General features: G+C 38.1%; 1 protein-coding gene across 1 annotated transcript in view; it reads left to right on the top strand.

Moving 5' to 3' along the window:
* Positions 1 to 14,705, top strand: part of dsb (scavenger receptor class B member debris buster) — a 107,364-nt gene extending 92,659 nt beyond the window's left edge. The window contains exons 5-13 of the mRNA XM_028316664.1: positions 81 to 219; positions 2,112 to 2,239; positions 3,341 to 3,425; positions 4,713 to 4,846; positions 8,528 to 8,649; positions 10,776 to 10,910; positions 12,967 to 13,085; positions 13,408 to 13,539; positions 13,673 to 14,705. Coding sequence (XP_028172465.1) covers positions 81 to 219; positions 2,112 to 2,239; positions 3,341 to 3,425; positions 4,713 to 4,846; positions 8,528 to 8,649; positions 10,776 to 10,910; positions 12,967 to 13,085; positions 13,408 to 13,539; positions 13,673 to 14,179 — 1,501 coding nt within the window. The 3' untranslated portion in view covers positions 14,180 to 14,705. The remainder of the gene's footprint in view (positions 1 to 80; positions 220 to 2,111; positions 2,240 to 3,340; positions 3,426 to 4,712; positions 4,847 to 8,527; positions 8,650 to 10,775; positions 10,911 to 12,966; positions 13,086 to 13,407; positions 13,540 to 13,672) is intronic.
* Positions 14,706 to 18,405: the final 3,700 nt, after the last annotated feature.

Here is an 18,405-nt window from a genome sequence, read left to right as displayed (position 1 = left end):
GTCTATTTGTGAAGTCCATTGTAATCAATGTTTCTTTCTTTCTTCATAAATTCCCCAACTGACAATCTTCTCCATTCCAGGGAAGACATGGAGAAGGTGAACATCAAGTTCCACGACAACGATACAGTCACGTTCCAGCACAACAAGATACTGCGGTTCGTTCCGGAACTGTCTGTGGATAAAGCACAGAAACTGGTCGTGCCCAACATTCCTCTTTTGGTAAGTAAAAACTTCCAAAATTGTTGGCCAATGGGGCAGCAAGATTCTGGAGTGGAGGCCACATACCGGAAAACGCAGTGAGACAATGAATGGTGAGTGCAATGAAGAGTACGTACACAACCTCAGACGTATGACTATCATGAAACAAGACCTTTATGATGCTCACAGCCATATCGAATTAATGGAAGCTGAAAGAGAAGCCTGCACAGCCACCAAAACCCAAATCATGTTTGACGAGTTAGTCGGTAGTGCGCCCAGCCTGACCCAAACTGCATCTGACAAACAATTAATTACCATAGACCTAACTTGTGATAATACTTTAAACAATACTCCTGTATGTGGTAAGATTGTCAGATGCAGTAAAAATAAATTTAAAAAGTATGTAAAAATTAGTAATTATATTAAAAAAACAAATAAGTTGATTAAAAAACAAAAATGCTTATACAACAAAGTAAACTATATAAATGAGAGACAGCGTCTAAAGAATGAGCTTGACATATGTTCCACAATGTTAGAGAATAGTGTACTGAAATATGAACATGATGTCGAAAACCTAGAATATAAATTATGTAATCTTAAGAAATCTTTGAACACAATGTCTGAACGGTATCAATGTACAAAAAAAGAGTGTGATGAACATTTCCAGGCTTTGAAAAAATTTATATCGTGACGTCCACTCATTTAACACGAGACATAAGAATAAACTTGCTGTTCCATCATTTAGGTTGCATAAGATAGGTAATTCATTCTTGGGGAAATGTATTACCATATTTAACAAAATACCACACAACCTTGTCGAATTGCCAATAAACAAATTTAAGATACATATAAAAAATACCCTTATGTCCAAAGGGTACTACAAGGTTCGAGACTATATTGATGACAAGGATGCGTGGTCAGTTCAGTCTGCACATATTTGATGTACTTAAATTTGACTATTCTTACCGTTAGATAATTCCTGGCAATAAGTGGTGACTGAGTTTGTTCCGGCGTTTCTTCTCAGCACTTGCCATATGTTTGTCTCGAAGCGCTGGTAGGGCCCAAAAGATAAGGAGACATGTAAAGTGCCCCATAAGGGCTACCTTTTTCTTTTTTTATTATTTTCTATTGACGTTCATAAGTGCCACTTGTGGTCTAAACTGAATAAATATTTTTGATTTTGATTTTGATTTTGATTTTAGACGTCCACCCACCACCAAAATAAGTTTGAATAATATTTCCAGTTTTCGCAACATTGTTCTTTACTGCTCCGCCCCTTTTGGCTGTAGGGTGTGTTATATTATTATAGCCTAAACCCTTCCTCGATAAATAGCCTATCCAACACAAAAATAATTTTTCAAATCGGAACAGTAGTTCCTGAGATTATCGCGTTAAGTAAACAAACTCTTCAACTTAAAAATATTAACATGGATACTTTACAAAATTGAGGACCAATGGGGCAGCCTTATAAAGGTAGAGCAGGAAGGCGCTGGATGCAGGCCGCTACCAACCGTGCGATGTGGAAATCATTGGGGGAGGTCTATGTTCAGCAGTGGACGTCCTGTGGCTGAAATGATGATGATGACATCAATATAATCCTGAAAACTATGTTAGTTTTAAATTGGCTGTAAAATTCGCATTTCTAAGATGTTTTTTGGTTCCACCAAGCCAAGTCTCCGGATTGAATTTTTAAACATTTTTTCTTTCAGCAACCTCAAGATTCTAGAGTAGATTTTTATTGATTTGGTTTAATTTACTACTAAAACATTGAAAGTTGTCCAAACTAAAAATTCAAACTGGCGATTAGGCCCATTGACCAAGCTAAAAGTGGGGCAAGTCGCTAAATAAATCGTCTGAACGACGCCGAACTACCCTTTACTTTTAAAGAAACTTCCCTTTTCTTATTATTTCAGACCGTGACCTCTTTCTCTCCAAATCTGGCCGGCTTCCTCTTCAATTTGCTTGTCTCCGGCCTCGCCATCACGTACAAGGATCGAGCCAAACCATTCGTGCAAGTTACTGCAGAACAGCTAGTCTTTGGGTAAGTTAACATCAGATTTAGAATAAGAATAAGACCACCCTCAACTTCAACAGCATCAGATTTCGTAGAAAGAACCACTCCTACTCTTCCCGTGGATGTCCCAATAGGCGACTAAGGGACAAATAAATATGCGAACATCACATCACCCGTCTGGCCAGCGTGGGGAGTGTAGGACAAATCTTCTTACGGTAAATTATAGAGGTTCATGCTCCTGCATTGGAGATAAATGACCTGATGATGATGAGGATAATGATGAGGATGATGATGAAGAAAGACATTATAAATACGTATGTAGGTAACTTTGTCTGTTATCTTTTCATGCTTAGACCACTGAATTTGGTGACAGTTTGAGACCTAGGAAAAAATATAACGGTTTATCCTCATCCTTTTATTTTTATTTATTTATTAGGTACACCAACGATAGGTACAACAATACACAATATGTTAAAAAATACGCAAAATATTAAGCTAATTGCACTATCACTTAGAGGTATACACAGCTTGCAAGAAATATAAGTTGCTGCTTAGTTAGCATAAATGATGTTATATAAGTAAAATTTTTATGATATAGAGTCGGTTGCTGTAGCCTTGAATTTGGGTAGGGACATGAAATGCACATCCAGGGGACCACTACATTTATTGTAGATCTTGCAGATCCGACATATAGGAGAGTTGGCTCCTAGAACAGTTTTTCGAAAGGGGCGGGAGAGAGGTTCAATGGGTTTACGTGGTATTCGTAATGGGACTTTGAAGTTAAACTTCGCTAGCAAGGTTGGACTGCGCACATGATGTCTCATAATTTTGTAAAAGAAAGAAAGATCAAGTAGGTCTCTACGACGTTCTAGGCTTTTTATTTCCAAGTCAGTTAAGATCTCATTATACGAGTACCTTCTTTTGTCTGATCCTGCAATTCATCATCCTGAAAAACTTTAATTTCTAATGTTTTTTAAATGAAAACTTATTTACGTATAAATGCTTTTGATAGTTACAAAATAATAGTGTTTTTGTAAGAAACACGCCCGCGATAGACTTTCTGTGTCAAACAAAAACTGCTGGCAGAAGATAGTTATTTTATTGTATTTTATTTTTTTATATTTTCAGATACGACGACCCCCTGGTGACTCTCGCGCATTATTTTTACCCCAAGGGTAAAAGACCGAACAGTCAGATGGGACTATTGCTCGCTGTAAGTACCTTGATCTTTCTTGAAAATTACTCGAAGGTAAGATTCTTAAACGAACTGAAGACACTGACATAGACGGATTAGCATTAGCAAAGATGACTGAGTTTCTTCCGTCACTTCTTCTCAGCACCAGCCCGAAGTGGTGGTAGGTCAAGCTATATTTAGGTTATGTATAAGCTCCCTGAAAAGGCCCTAAAGCCTTGATCACACGTACCGAGTAATCGGGCGAGACAGTGCTCTCGGCTGAGTACCTACTCGGTGCGTAGGTATGAGCAGTGCCGTAACTAGCCTTTTATGCGCCCGGTGCGAGAAATATAAAAAAATGTAACCTTTTTGAATAAAAAGTAACCTTCTACGGGGGGGGGGGGAGCAGAGCGTGCATGAAACAAAACTAGATACTGGTCTGGTCATTTCTGCGCCCCTCCAGGGTCTGCGCCCTGTGCCTGGGCACCGCTGGCACCGCCCTAGTTACGGCACTGGGTATGAGCATAGCGCCGAGTGATCGGCCGAGTGCTCGGCCGAGCAAAGCGACGAGACAGTAGCTCGACTCCCGTTCAACTTACTAGGCCGAGTATCCACCCTCCCGCTGCCCCGCACTGTCTCGCTCGCTCGCTCGGCAGGTCTGAACGTGTATTGTCTCGCCACTCGCCACTCGGCCAAATGATTGACGTCACGTCCACAGATTAGAGAAAAAGAAAAGTCTCAATAGAACTGAACTGACTGTGCTAATTTCAGAACACGTGTGAACAGCTCGTTTACATCACTGTCTCGACCGAGTAATCATTTTACTGTCTCGCCTGTTTACTCGGTACGTGTGATCAAGGCTTAGAGCTGAATTGATTTCATTTTATTGGGGAGGTCTATATTCAGCAGTGGACACCTGTGGCTAAAATGATGACGTAGACTTCAATTGGGAGTTAGGACTGCTCTGACATTGCATTAACTGTTGTTCAGAGTAGGTATTCTTCTTAGTATTAAGTAACTGTTAAAATTCTTCTCTCTGAGCTAGTTTAATTTAATCTCATTCAAAATTTCAGTTAATCCTTACCGATTTCCCGCCTTTTGTATTTATCTGTGCACTAATATTACATCTTGTTGGTGAATGGGTGGCACTACTTAGTTTACACTTGTTTTTATTTATTTTTTCTTCTTCCATTATTATGTGCCACTGTCATGTCTATGTAATTGCCTGTATTTGTGTGATGTCCATTGTAATAAATGTATCTTACATTCTTTCTTTCTTTGTGTACTGGTAATTTAGTAAAATTAACCAGTTTTCTTCGTCCCCAGAGAAACGGAACTCTAGACGAAGTCGAAACGATATACACTGGCCAGAAGTCCATGGAACGGTTCGGGTACATCGACAAAATCAACGGCCTGGACCATCTGCCGCATTGGAAGGAACGCCCTTGCAATAACATCAGGTAAACACTATGCTATGCTCTAAGCAGATCATAAGACTGAGTAGGATCCGCGTCGGTGCCAGCCTGCCAAGTGCCAGGGTTAAAGAAAGAAAGAAAGAAAAATATTTATTCGATGCAAGTAGGTACACAGCAAGATAATAACTAAAACTAGACAACAGAACGTCTACAAGCACCAAAATGGCATCAGCTCAGTATACGCCGTGACGGCAGAGAGCGCATCACGACCACTGGTATTCTGCGGATGCCAGTTGAGGTAAAGGGCGCAGCTCGCCCAGGAACAATCGGTTAACGTAACAAGTAATTTTAAAGATAGATAGCCTAGACAGATTATTTAATTACATTACTTATGTATAGCTAAGATTCTAATAATAATTAATATAAATTAATAACTACAACTTGTGCTACAACCATGAACAAACAACTCATGCACAGAAATTAGTTCTTACGATTTTCTTTTTATGATATGAATGGTATTTCTATAATGCTATTATGTGTGCTTTTGAAGGTTTAAAAGATACTTTTTGTAATTTAATTTAAAAGAATTTAACGTGTTAAACGGGTTAACGGGTTAAACGTATTTTTCCGACAGTTCATTAAAAATATAACCAAATAGTGACTGAGTTTCTTGTGCTGCTTCTTCTCAGTAAGTACTGGCCCATTTAATGTCCGGAAGCGTGATAGGGCTAATACAGGGAGCCTTTTCAAAGCCTACTTGGAAAAAAATAAATCAGTTATATGAATTTGTTTGTAGTAAAACCTTTCGTTTCAATTCGTATATCTGGATGACATACCTACTTAGTTTAATGAAGCCATGACATGCTTTTTTATCCAGTTATTTTGATTTTAACACTAAACTACTAAACTAATTTAGATAAACCTTTCCTCCTCCATTTGAAGTTGGTTAAAAGTTTAAAGTTTACCCTGACTTAAGTTACGTGTGCACTTCCCAAGAATTCATTTCATAAATAACTGTTGCCTCAGCTTCATTGAAACGTGAGGCAACGTTTAAGCACACAACAAGCAAAAGGACAATGAGTAATTTCTTCATAAATGACAAAATAAACATTGCACAAACTATATTTGCCGTTATAGGGAAAATGCCGACAACTTCCGGCAGTCTATTGCAATAAAGAAACATAAAGTAGACTCGGTGGACTGACGATCTGGTGAAGGTTATAAGAAGTAGGTATCTGGATGCGGGCAGTGAAGGAAATTTAATAGTTGCAGAAATCCTTGGGGGTCTTTGTCCAGCAGTGGACAAAGGCCGATTGAAATGACACTATTCTTGTGTGTTTTCATAAAGTTAGTCAACCTTTGTTTTGTCTCCTGTCATCCGCTTTGCACTGGAAAGTCGAACACTTAACTTCGAACTCCTCCTATGTTCTTCTGATTAATTTCGTTGCGGGTCCAATGACAGTTTAACCCCGAGACACACTTGACCTTCACTGGTTGGGTTATTGGCGGTCTAGCTGTAGATCCTGGCTACACAGGAGTTGCAGCGATGTTTTAATAAGAACAAAGTCGCGGACAGAAACTTATGAACAGTTTAAATTTAACTTGAGTTCAAGGGCAGTGTAACGTAATGAACAGCTGAGTTTTAATTATAAAATAAATTACATCACACTAATAAACCTTGGAGACAAAGTTATGAAAGTCATAAAGTAACGCCCGTATTCACAAACATTACTATGAGGTCTCACAGTGCGCGTGGACGCACAGGGTGACACATGAACCAATCACAGAGCTGTATTCAACGCTGTGCAAAATAAGCATCCTTTGTGAATACGGGCGTCAATGTTTTATGTGATTCATGTTATTACTAGAAAAGCTCTAAAGTAAAGATTATAGCACATAGAGGTACAAAAGCTTGTATAGACGATGATGACGTCACTATTGTACCAACTCAATTGACAAACTTAGAAAAGCTGTGCTTTGGAATTATTGCTAAATGATGTGACGCAAGGACACAAAGACCACCAATTTAATTACGTTTTGACGTTTTAAGTATACCTAGAAAGGTAAGAGTGTTACAAGGCGACAATAGCATAATGATGATGTCCCGAACTTGCCGAATGGACTAACTGTGGTGAACCCACTCGTAATGTAACACAAGCATAAGTATTTAGCTCGAGGGGTTTACGGGTCTATTTGCTACCCAGCTTTTCCCCAAAAGCTGGGTCCCTCCCTATCCAGGGGAAAGGGATGCCAAATCAGATTTGAAAGATAAGGTACTCGTAAGTAAGTAGAGGGCCGCAGCCATGCTTACCATACTTGAGGGAGTTTACCAGTCAGTTTACTATGCCGAGGGGTCCCGGGTTCGATTCCAGGCCGGGCAGAAATTGAAATGGTGAATTTTAATTTCTGTAACGGGTCTGGGTGTTTTCTATGTATATTAAGTACTAGCTTTCCGCCCGCGGCTTCGCGCGCGTGAACTACATTATCTACATATTTTACGGAACCCTATTTTTTTTTTAAATAAAATTTAGCCTATGTTACTCGTGGATAATGTAGCTTTCGAATGGTAAAGGAATTTTTAAAAACGGTCCAGTAGTTTTTGAGCCTATTCATTACAACCAAACAAACAAACAAAGTTTTCCTCTTTATAATATTAGTGTAGATGTATTTAAAAAAAAGTATTTAAGTATGTTTATATCCGTTGTCTAGTAGGTACCCATAGTACAAGCTTTGCTTAGTTTGGGGCTAGCAGCGCAGTGTAAGAAAAATGTCCAAGGATATTTATTTATTTAGCTGTTAGCCTGTAACTGGCACCAGGTTTTTCTTTACTACTTCTTTGGTAATTTTTACCTACCTACCATGGTGTGAGTTGAGTATGATAGCGACGCTACTGAACCAATTTTTTGTTTGGGTTTTAAATGTTAACTGCATTCGCTTACCTCATGTTTGTGACTTATTTACGACTAAAATGCCCCATTGATGTCAGATGTTTGGTTATGTAATTTTGTTACCTTTATGTACCTAGTACACACAAAGGTGACTGAGTTTCTTGCGCTGCTTCTTCTAGCCCATTTATTGTCCCGAAGCAGTGACAGGGTTAAACTAATAATAATTTTACAGGCCAAATCCTCCATATACCTCTGGTAAATAAGAGGGTCTTGCCGGGTTAGTGGAGACTAAATGTCTTGATGATGAACCTGGTCCAATGACAGTTTAACTTTCCCCCGGGACAAACTTGACCTTCACTGGTTGGGTTTTTATTGGCGGTCAAGCTATAGATCTTGGCTACACAGGAGTTGCAGTGGTGGGAACGAGAGGTGGGAATAGTCCCGTTGATGATGAACCTCTATTTAATTCACTGTCCTCAAATATGTTTGAGTATGTATAGGGCACCACACTACAACCCATTAGTATTTTTATACTTCCCTTCTCCTTATAATCCACAAAAATTCTATCCATTGGATAAATTAAGTGCTTAAGCGCCTAACCCATTGGTATTTTATGCTTCCCTTCTCCTTATAATCCACAAAAATTCTATCCATTGTATAAATTAAGTGCTTAAGCGCCTTACCCAGCTTCTTGCCTGGGGCGAGTCATAATACCTAACTTTGGGCTCAGGGGGATCAAGTCAGATTTTTTTAGGTCAGATCGTTTTGGGAGGAAGGGGGCATCTGTGCACGCCCATGTAAGTGCATCTAGCATCTAACTGACTAATATATGTTTCAGAGCTTCCGAAGGTTCGTTCTTCCCGCCTCGCGCTGTGACCAAGTCGGACATAGTGCATGTATACGACAAGGATCTGTGCAGGATTCTGCCGCTGCAGTATCGGAAGGATTTTTACAAAGATGGTGAGTTTTATTAAATTACTATAGGCCTAGCACTTAACTCAATCAGTGCCTGAGGTATGAGAGCGGCACGGGACGGGTGGCATTGACATATGACGTCGTGACAGAGCATATAAAAGACAATGCCGGAAATTGGCGTCTTTTTTTTTTTCGCGCGGCCATCGACCAAACCTTGTTTTTTTATTACAAAATAGTGTAATAAACCAAACTTACTATGACATGTATACCTCTAAACTCAGTCTGAACTGAGTTACGAGCGTTAGAAGTTTGATGATTTACATACTAGATTTGATTTTTGCGCGCAAGTTTTGTAAGAAATTGCAACAAAATAGTGCCATTGTATGTGTAAACCATGGACCTATAAAAAAAGTCGGACGGATTCTCATCAACAAAATACTGTGACGTTAGGATACACCAGCTTGCCTGTACGTACAGGCCGGCACGCACACATTCACACCCTGTTACACCACTTCGAGTGCAAACTTCACACAGTTGACACATTTAAGCAGCAAAAAAACAACACGAATACGACATGTCTTGTGTGATGAAATTGTGTAAAAACCGTTCTGTTCGAACAAACAAAAATTAAGGAATCACATTTCACAGGCAAAATAATAATCCAATCACTTATTTCCCGACATTAAAATATTGAAATTAATTGAAATCAAACGTCATTCACTCGAAAAAATAATACGTCAAAGACCAGTGTTCTCAGTTATTTACGTGGGAAAATTACCCGAAATATGGGAAATTAATAATAATTTTAGGACTTTTTAGTTATTTATTACGCATACTATGGAAATAAAATAATTTATCATAATAATTGTGTTTTAATGGGATATATTTTCATAGGCAAATTTGATCCTCCCCAAAAATGTGGAACTGCAAAATTCAAATTTTCTTACATTGATTTCAAGTCAGTGTCAGGTTGTATGTTAAAAAAAATTTATCAGAGATAATAATAATATTATATTGATGATGCATAAGATTATGATTATAATGTACACAAGATTCGTAATTTGTAACTGCGTGAATCATTTTTGATCAACATTATGTACATACCCTGACACACTGACTTGCAAACAATGTAAGAAAATTTGAACATTGAAAATTTCGCGCCTACCTCAACGCATTCACCTTTCATCCTTTTAAAATGGCACGGAATAATTCTGTCTACATTTCCAAGTAACATCTGCCGATCTATGTTTTTCTTAAAATAAATGGGTAAAATGTTTTGGCTAACATGGCATCCCTAAATTCACTCACACAATAGACAAACGCCAAAATTTTGCGTCACAGTTTTGTTGTAGCGCGAGTTCCGTCCGCCTTTTTTTATAGGTCCATGGTGTAAACAAAGAATACCATCCATTAAAGGCCCCAGACATCAGGGTGGAGCAGAATCAGCGCAATAAAAAAATAGCGCAATATTTTGTTGTAATTTCTTACAAAACTTGCGCGCAAAAAGCAAATCTAGTATGTAAATCATCAAACTTCTAACGCTCGTAACTCAGTTCAGACTGAGTTTAGAGGTATACATGTCATAGTAAGTTTGATTTATTACACTATTTTGTAATCGAAAAACAAAGTTTGGTCGATGGCCGCGCGAAAAAAAAAAAGACGCCACCTTCCATACAAAATCTGGCATTGCCATTTGAAGGAGATCTGAAGTCTCGTTGACGTTTGATGTTACAAAAATACCCTCCCGCGCCGCTCCCATAGCTCCCATGCACCGACATAGTTCATCACTATACCTATAGAGCCACATATCTTTGAAATGACGTAGCTCACTCATCATCATCAACAGCCCTTTACAGTCCACTGCTGGACTATGAGGCTCTTCTACTATAGTGGAGGGTTTTGCCATAATCCCCACGCTTGGCGGGTTGGAGATCGCTGCTCACTCATCAACCCGGAAAGGGATCGTAACCGTATCAACTCGAGACGGACAGTACATTTGTATGAAATTCCATAGGTACTGCATCGCACACTTATCCGCGCCGTAAACGCCTCGCCTCGCGGTTGACAGCGCGCGAAAGGCGATGACAGCTCGTGAAAGACGATACGGTCACATACGGTGTTGATTTTATGTCTGATGACCTCTATTGAAATTTCCCAATATTCTCTTCCAGGCATCCAAACCGGTCTCTACACGCCGCCCGCCTCCACCTTCGAATGCGCCGACGTGAACCCGGACAACAAGTGCTACTGTGAAGGAGAGAAGTGCCCGCCCCGGGGGCTGCAGAACATCAGCCCGTGCCAGTACAGTAAGTGTCTTATTAAAATAAACAGCTGTCAATGGTTAGCCGGATCTCCAGCGCGTGTTTTGCCCTAAAGCCCGGTCTGTGAGCACGTAGCACGACGATAGCCCGCAGTGGCGGGACAAAATTCTACATGCTCACAGACCAGACTAATACGCAATCAAGAAAAACGTCGTGTATGTAACTAACTATGTAATGGAATCTTAGAATCTGAATTACACGCACTTCTAATTTTTGTATCATCATCAAACTGGCAATTCTATGTAGATTAAATGACAATACGATATTATGGTACTATCGAGCTGGTCCACGGGACTATTCCCACCTGTCGTTCCCACCGCTGCTACCCTCTTGTATAGCCAGGATCTGCAGCTCGACCGCGAATAAAAACCCAACCAATTAAGGTCAAGTTTGTCGTTGGACCCGCAACGAATTAATCATAAGAACATAGGAAGAGTTCGAGGGTCGACTTCCCAGTGCCAAACGGTACAATGTGTTTGTGACGAAAAACAGCCTCCCATTCCCGTCTGGCCAGCGTGGGATGTGTAGACCAAATCTTCAATTTGGCTATGGTAAATTCGAGTCGTGCTCGTCGTCTTACCATGATTTTATGTTAGGTGTGCTCGCTAGCGAATGCGTCAAATAAAGGATGATGGGCACAAATGTATGGAAAGTGGTACCCGCTCCAATAGCCATAACCAATATATATTTTAAAAGGCCTTTAGATGTTGGAAAATGTCTGCTATGGGGCCAGTTCTAATTCACGTTTTGAAAGCAGTAATTCCACTAAGTATTATAATGAAAGTATAACACAATCATCCATGTATACGAGTATGTATTATGACTACAATCTATTAATATAACTAAAAGAAGCATAGAAAAGGAAAGGATTATACCTACGATGAACTACCCAAGCTATTAGCCCTTTATTCGCTTTCATCATCATCATCATGATCATTTTAGCCATAGGACGTCCAGTTGAACATAGGCCTCCCCCAATGATTTCCACAATGGCCGGTTGGTGGCGGCCTGCATCCAGCGCCTTCCCGCTACCTTTATGAGGTCGTCGGTTCATCTTGTGGGTGGACTTATTGGGTCTTGTGGGTTTATTCGCTTTAGCAACCCATCATAAAACCCTTAAGAAGTAATAAAACTTTAACCCCTTTATTAATAAAAGTTACACCCTAGTTGAACTCTGGCTTAAATTGTCATTTGGTATGGAAATGTCATTTTAATCCAAGGTTCTTTCTAGGTGTAACTTTTTACTAATGGGGGTAGTACTTCTTTAAATAAAAATATTTATTTCACAATTATCCCCATCAATAATTATAGAGTTAAGGAAGGATGCTGGAGCAGTAAACTCTTCCTGCCTCGCATAACCTAAGTACCATACGATGGACACGTATGATACTTCTTCTTCTTCTTCCTCGGTCCCTCACTGATGAGGATCGCGACCACAGATAGTGTTCCTCCACAGACTGCGGTCATAAGCTGTGTGGACCGCACGATGCAAACTCCCGCCCACCGTCTTCCTCACCGCGTCCGACCATCTCGTCGGTGCCCTGCCCCGAGCGCGTCCCCCTTCATACTGTATGATACTTAGGTTACACAAAAAGTATCTTTATCTTCGAACGCAACCAGATCTGAGACTGGTGGCCATAGTAAATGTTGTTCGTCTTGGTAAGACCTTTCAAATGACACTACAAACATAACTATTGGAGCCAGGTACCATTCTGCAAAAAAGTATGAATATCTTCGTACACAACCAGATCTGAGGCTGGTGGTCATAGTAAAAGTTGTTAATCTTGGTAAGACCTTTCAAACGATACTAGACTCATATCTATTGGAGCCGGGTACCATTTTGCCCATTGTCCTTTATGAAGATTTTAAGTAGTTCTTGAAAGTAACCACTAGGGGCGCCGTACAATCCGTCATTCATTTAGTCATTTTTCTACGCAGTCGCTAGCGAGCACACCTAACGTAAACTCATGGTAAGCACACTGGACAAAAAATTGATGTAAATTATTATTATTATTTATTTAAATACTATATTTTTTTCCAGATGCGCCAGTGTACCTCTCCTACCCTCACTTCTACGAAGCGGAACCCTCCCTGCTGGATGGCTTTGAAGGCCTGAACCCGCGGAAAGAGAAACACGAAACCTACTTCATGATACAACCGGTAACACTTAGTTTCTAAATATTAAAATTTCTTTAAGGTTCTGGAATGGAGGCCTCGTACCGGAAATCGCAGCGTAAGTCGTCCACCCACAAGGTGGACCGACGACCTCATAAAGGTAGCAGGTAGGCCCTGGATTAGGCCACTATCAACCGATCATTGTGAAAATCATTGGGGGAGGCCTATGTTCAGCAGTGGACGTCCTGTGGCTAAATGAAATGATGAATTTAAATTTCGATTACGACATTAGGTAATGCTGGAAGAAATTAAATTTCTAGCAAGCACCACTGCTTCTTCAGACCACTACATTTATTTCTACTTACAGAAACTCGGCGTCCCGCTCGAAGGATTTGTCCGGGTCCAACTGAACCTGAAGGTGGACCGCGCGCCGGATATCCGGGTCAACAACATCCACCGGTTTCCTGATATTATCTTCCCCGTAATGTGGGTGGAAGAGGTAAGGATAAAGATAATAATAAGAATAACTTCGTAACGCAAAAAAAATGCATGACGACTTCAGCTCGATCTGCGATGTTTCAGAAACACATAAACGTTACTGTATGCTAATATCACATTATTATTCATTTCAGGGCATCCACGAAGTCACCACTCCTATATGGAGATGGATCTATCTTGCCACGACTGTGGGTCCCGTCGCTGGACCCATCCTAACCTATTCCATGATTCTCTTCGGTCTTCTGGCACTTGCAGTGGTCTTTCTACGAGCTTACAAAAGCTTCGTAATCGGTCAAAACTCTCTGGAAATAATGGAATACGGAAGAGAGACTCTACGCCGTGGATCTACCCTTATCATCCACGGATCACATAAAATACTTTCGGGAAAAGAAGCAACATATCAACCTCTAAACACATCTGAAGAATTTACTGCAGTAGACAGTAAAATTCAAGAGCTGAAGTTCGTGAAGACAGATCTTAGCCAAAGTTTAGACGAATTAAAGTCAAAATTCAAACCAGAATTCGTCAGATCGAATTTTAGTGAAGTGGAAAGAGAGACGTTAATACATTCTGAGAACACGTTCATAATGTCAGAACACGGACGGTATAACTTCTTCCAGTTACCAGAAACATATTGTTAGGTATATTTTTAAATTTATATGAATTGTATGATGTTTTGTGATGTGTGGGGGATGAAATGAGCCATTTGGCAGATAATGCAGTTGTATGAGATTATTTGCGTTAGCAAATTTTGGTTTTGTAAAGATTTTAGTGGAAAATGGGATTTGATGGAAGCCATTCAGTAAGTCAATAAAGGTGATGTAGTAACAGTACAATGAACATTAGTGCCTTCATTATTATAATAAGAAATGGCTTTTGGTGTTTTTGAAAGACAATTTATCAAGTTTGTGATTAAAAACTCTTTGGTGTTTATTTCAGCACTGTCTTGTACTATGTTAAACTTGACCAATTTCTTCTGAAAGAAAATCTTTGGGACCAAATTTATAAATGTTATTGTCAGAATTAGAAAGATCCTAGAATAAATAAAGTATATTATGGATTAACTTCGAAATTTTGTTTGGTGAATGATTATTGGTTGTGTTCTGACTGAATGTACGATTCCAATTTTAGAGGAATCATAGTTTTTATAAAATATTTGCTCATCTTATACAGGGTGGAAACGTTAAGTGATCTCACTCGATTATTTCTAAACTATACAAGATATCGAAAAACTGATTACTGATTCTGAAAGTGCTTCACAAGCTCTTTCAAACGGTACCAATAATAGGTTACATAATAAACTGGATCTATTCGAAAATTAAATGTTTTCAGCCTCCATACTAAATGTATGCCAGTCAAACAAAATTAGAAGTATTTTTTTTTTTTATTAAACAATAAACACTTAAAATGAACTCGTAAATTGCATTCTTATTTAAAATTATTCATGGAAAACATTGGTTTTAGGCTTTACTTGCTATAATATTATCAAGACATGAGTGCCATGACTGTGGCTGTACTAAATGTATGGAAGCTGGAAACATTGAATTTTAGGATGAATCCAGTTAATTTTGTAACCTATTATTGGTATCGTTGGATAGAGCTCGTGAAGCACTTTCAGGATCAATAACTAGTTTTTGAATATCTTGTATAGTTTTTAATATTATGTGGTTTTACTAAATGTATGGAAGCTGAAAACAATTAATTTTCGGATAGATCCAGTTAATTCTGTAACCTATTATTGGTACCGTTGGATAGAGCTCGTGAAGCACTTTCAGGATCAGTAACCAGTTTTTCGATATCTTGTATAGTTTAGAAATAATCGAATGAGATCACTTATCGTTTCCACCCTGTATAGAATTTATTACTTAGTTTTTATTGGCCAACTTTATAGTTTTAAAAGTAATATGCATATTAATTGAATGGCTAAAATAAATTTCATATAAGACTGTGACTTATAAATTCGACTAAGTTTGTGTTATTTTTGTTGGTTTCTTGACTTATTTTTCAGACTTAATTTTAGTAGGGATAGTTTAGGTAAACAATTTAAGGTTATTAAGTTTGTTACCACAGCCATGGAAATTCGTCATAAATTGATGTACACGAACAAAAACATTGTGAGCCATTGGGATCATAATGCTAGTCGAAGTTTAATAACAAATGTGTTTGTTTATTTCTAATTGAGTCTGTCGTTTCATGTACTTTCGTCGAGAGAGTGGTATATTATTTTCAAAGGACTATAGGAATATATTAAATGGGTATTTTTGAAACATATACAATACAGATTCGTCCTAGTTTTAGGGTGTGGTACACATATCAATTTGTATCGAATGGTGGGAATGGGGAAAGACTTAAGATCATAGCACACTGATCAACTCTGAAAGGGATCAACACCGTATCGCCTTTCGCGCGCTGTCAATTAAGAGGCGAGGCGTTTACGTTACGACGCGGATAAGTGTGATTACCGCCTGTAGTTGATACGGTTACGATCCCTTTCCGGGTTGATAAATGAGCTACGTCCTTTAAAATGAATATTAGAGTTAGGTGTAGAACTGATACAATTCTTTACTGTGTTTACCAGTGTTGACAATAATAAAATACAATATTGGAAGTTTATGAATGAGTAAAACTTAAGACTAGCCCTTGTAACGAAAAATCAAGGCCTTATTAATGTAATTTTATATGCAGTTGTTAATCATTACTAAATTAATGACACTGCAAAACATCTGACATGTTATCGAAGTGATTACATAATGTTATCAAGTATCTGTCAAAATAAATACCTTTCTGCATATTAATTAGTGTGAAAATACAGCGATAATATGTTAAAAAATATGTTATTATTTTATATTTTCATATTTATTATTATAAAAAACTGTATATTTGGCATCTTTTGAAATTGTATACAAACTTTTCTCTCCAGAAGCTGTGTATATTATTTAAATTACGTTTTGAATACTTATGTGATATAAAATATGAAGTATGGGAAGTTTTCTTCGAAATATTTCATATGAATTGCTCAAAACAATTTTCGATTTAATTAATGATTAAACGATTACATAATTTTTGTCCTCTTGATTAGGGTTTAGTAGTTAAATATAAAGTCATTCTGACATAATTTAAACATTCTGTCAAATATTAAATCTTATTTTATTGGCTTTAAGTTTCAATTTAAAAAAGTGACTGAAAATACGAGTGATTCAGTTGTTTTTTTATTATACTAAGTTACCTAAAATATAATATAATGACGACATATATTTTTTGAAAAGAATAGTGCCAGTCAGTAATTTGTGAATATGAAATAAAAATGTTTACGAAGAAAAGTTTTTCTACCAAACGTGTCACGAATTTATGCCACTGCAAAATTCAGAATACTATGTATTTAAGCTCGCTCAAAGCTTTAAAGATTCTAGAATCTTATAGCAGTTAAGAACAATATACCCGACTTGAAATAATCATCTATAAATGTAAGACTGTCTTTCTAGTTTATTTTTTTCATCTTTGCATAATATAAAACGAATTCGCTTAATTTTATAACGCAATGGATATTAATCTAAAGTCAGAGGAAGGTTTAGATGCATAATTTATTATATTTTTCCCTCCTAAGTATCTAAAATTCTGGGATAGCATTGTGTCTATATTTTAGGAATAGCTTACTATTATTATGTACCACTTTAGTTACTGTGAAGCCATCTTAGTAAACAAAGAAAGAGACAACACTACAAATATCATCGGTCAGTCTCTTTCTAACCTACGTACATTATTCCTTGTCGGGTATTTTAAGTTCGGTGTCGATGCATTCCATTTTACATTCTATTATTAGGGTATCAAGGACTATTTTTATGTGACTATAGTTTAAACTGTAAATATTAGTTGTAAGGTATTTTTGTATCAAATTTTGTTTGTAATAAAACGTGGATAATCGAAGGGGCAATTTTATTTTAATTTTAAGGTACTATCTATCTCTTTCACACGAGCAAATATGTCCGCGTGAGTGAGAGAGACAGCGTTATTAGGCATTCTTTTATCTATCTATTTAGGTCATCAAAACTAGAACTAGAATCCAGTCATCAATTTGTAAAACAGTAATAAAACAAAGTATTTGAGCCTAGAATGTATTTATTGACTAGCAAAATATTATGCCATAATACGTTTAATAGTATACTCAACTTTTAACTTAGACCTAACAAGCGTCGTTTACTCTAAGTATACTATAACTGGACAAGTTTTCACTATAACTATGTGAATCTTGGAATCAAAACATACAAAGTTTCGTTGGAGTTACGATCAACGATCGATTTAACGATCGATATGTCATGACAGACCAGGCATTATTAGTTATAGTGACATCATCAATATTACTGTCATTTCTGCCTTCGGTAATGACTCTTAAGCCTAGACGCAAACCACCGACTTTTAGTTGGAAGAAAGTTGGGCCCGATTCTAATTTGTATGAAGAATCGGCCGGATACCAAATCGGTGTAATGTGCACACTTTCATACATGTCTTGATTAACAGCCCGACCTAACTATCGGTCAACTAAAAGTCGATGGGCTGCGCCTAGGCTAAATCACCCCACATACAAATAGCCTTTTGGCACTATAGCCCTATTTCTTCATTCCAGCCACCACTGTCATTAAAACTGACAATGTCAATGGAACATTTTTTGCCAAAAATATGTTAATGTCGAAGCGCTGGAAGGGCCCAAAAGATAGGGAGACGTGTGAAGAGCCCCATCTCTTGTATGTTTTTTACTATTGGGGCAAACCCACTCCTTGAACTAGCATAACTTAGCTTGAAGGGTTAACGAGACTGTTAGTTATTTATTTGTGCAATACTGTGCCGGTAGTTGACGCCAGTCACACCGGAG

Source organism: Ostrinia furnacalis, unplaced genomic scaffold (genome assembly GCF_004193835.3).
Source record: "Ostrinia furnacalis isolate ACB-3 unplaced genomic scaffold, ASM419383v2 OfSCF5843, whole genome shotgun sequence".
NCBI lineage: Eukaryota > Metazoa > Arthropoda > Insecta > Lepidoptera > Crambidae > Ostrinia > Ostrinia furnacalis.
Note: the sequence above shows the minus strand (reverse complement) of the source record. Positions and strands in the feature narration are given on the sequence as shown.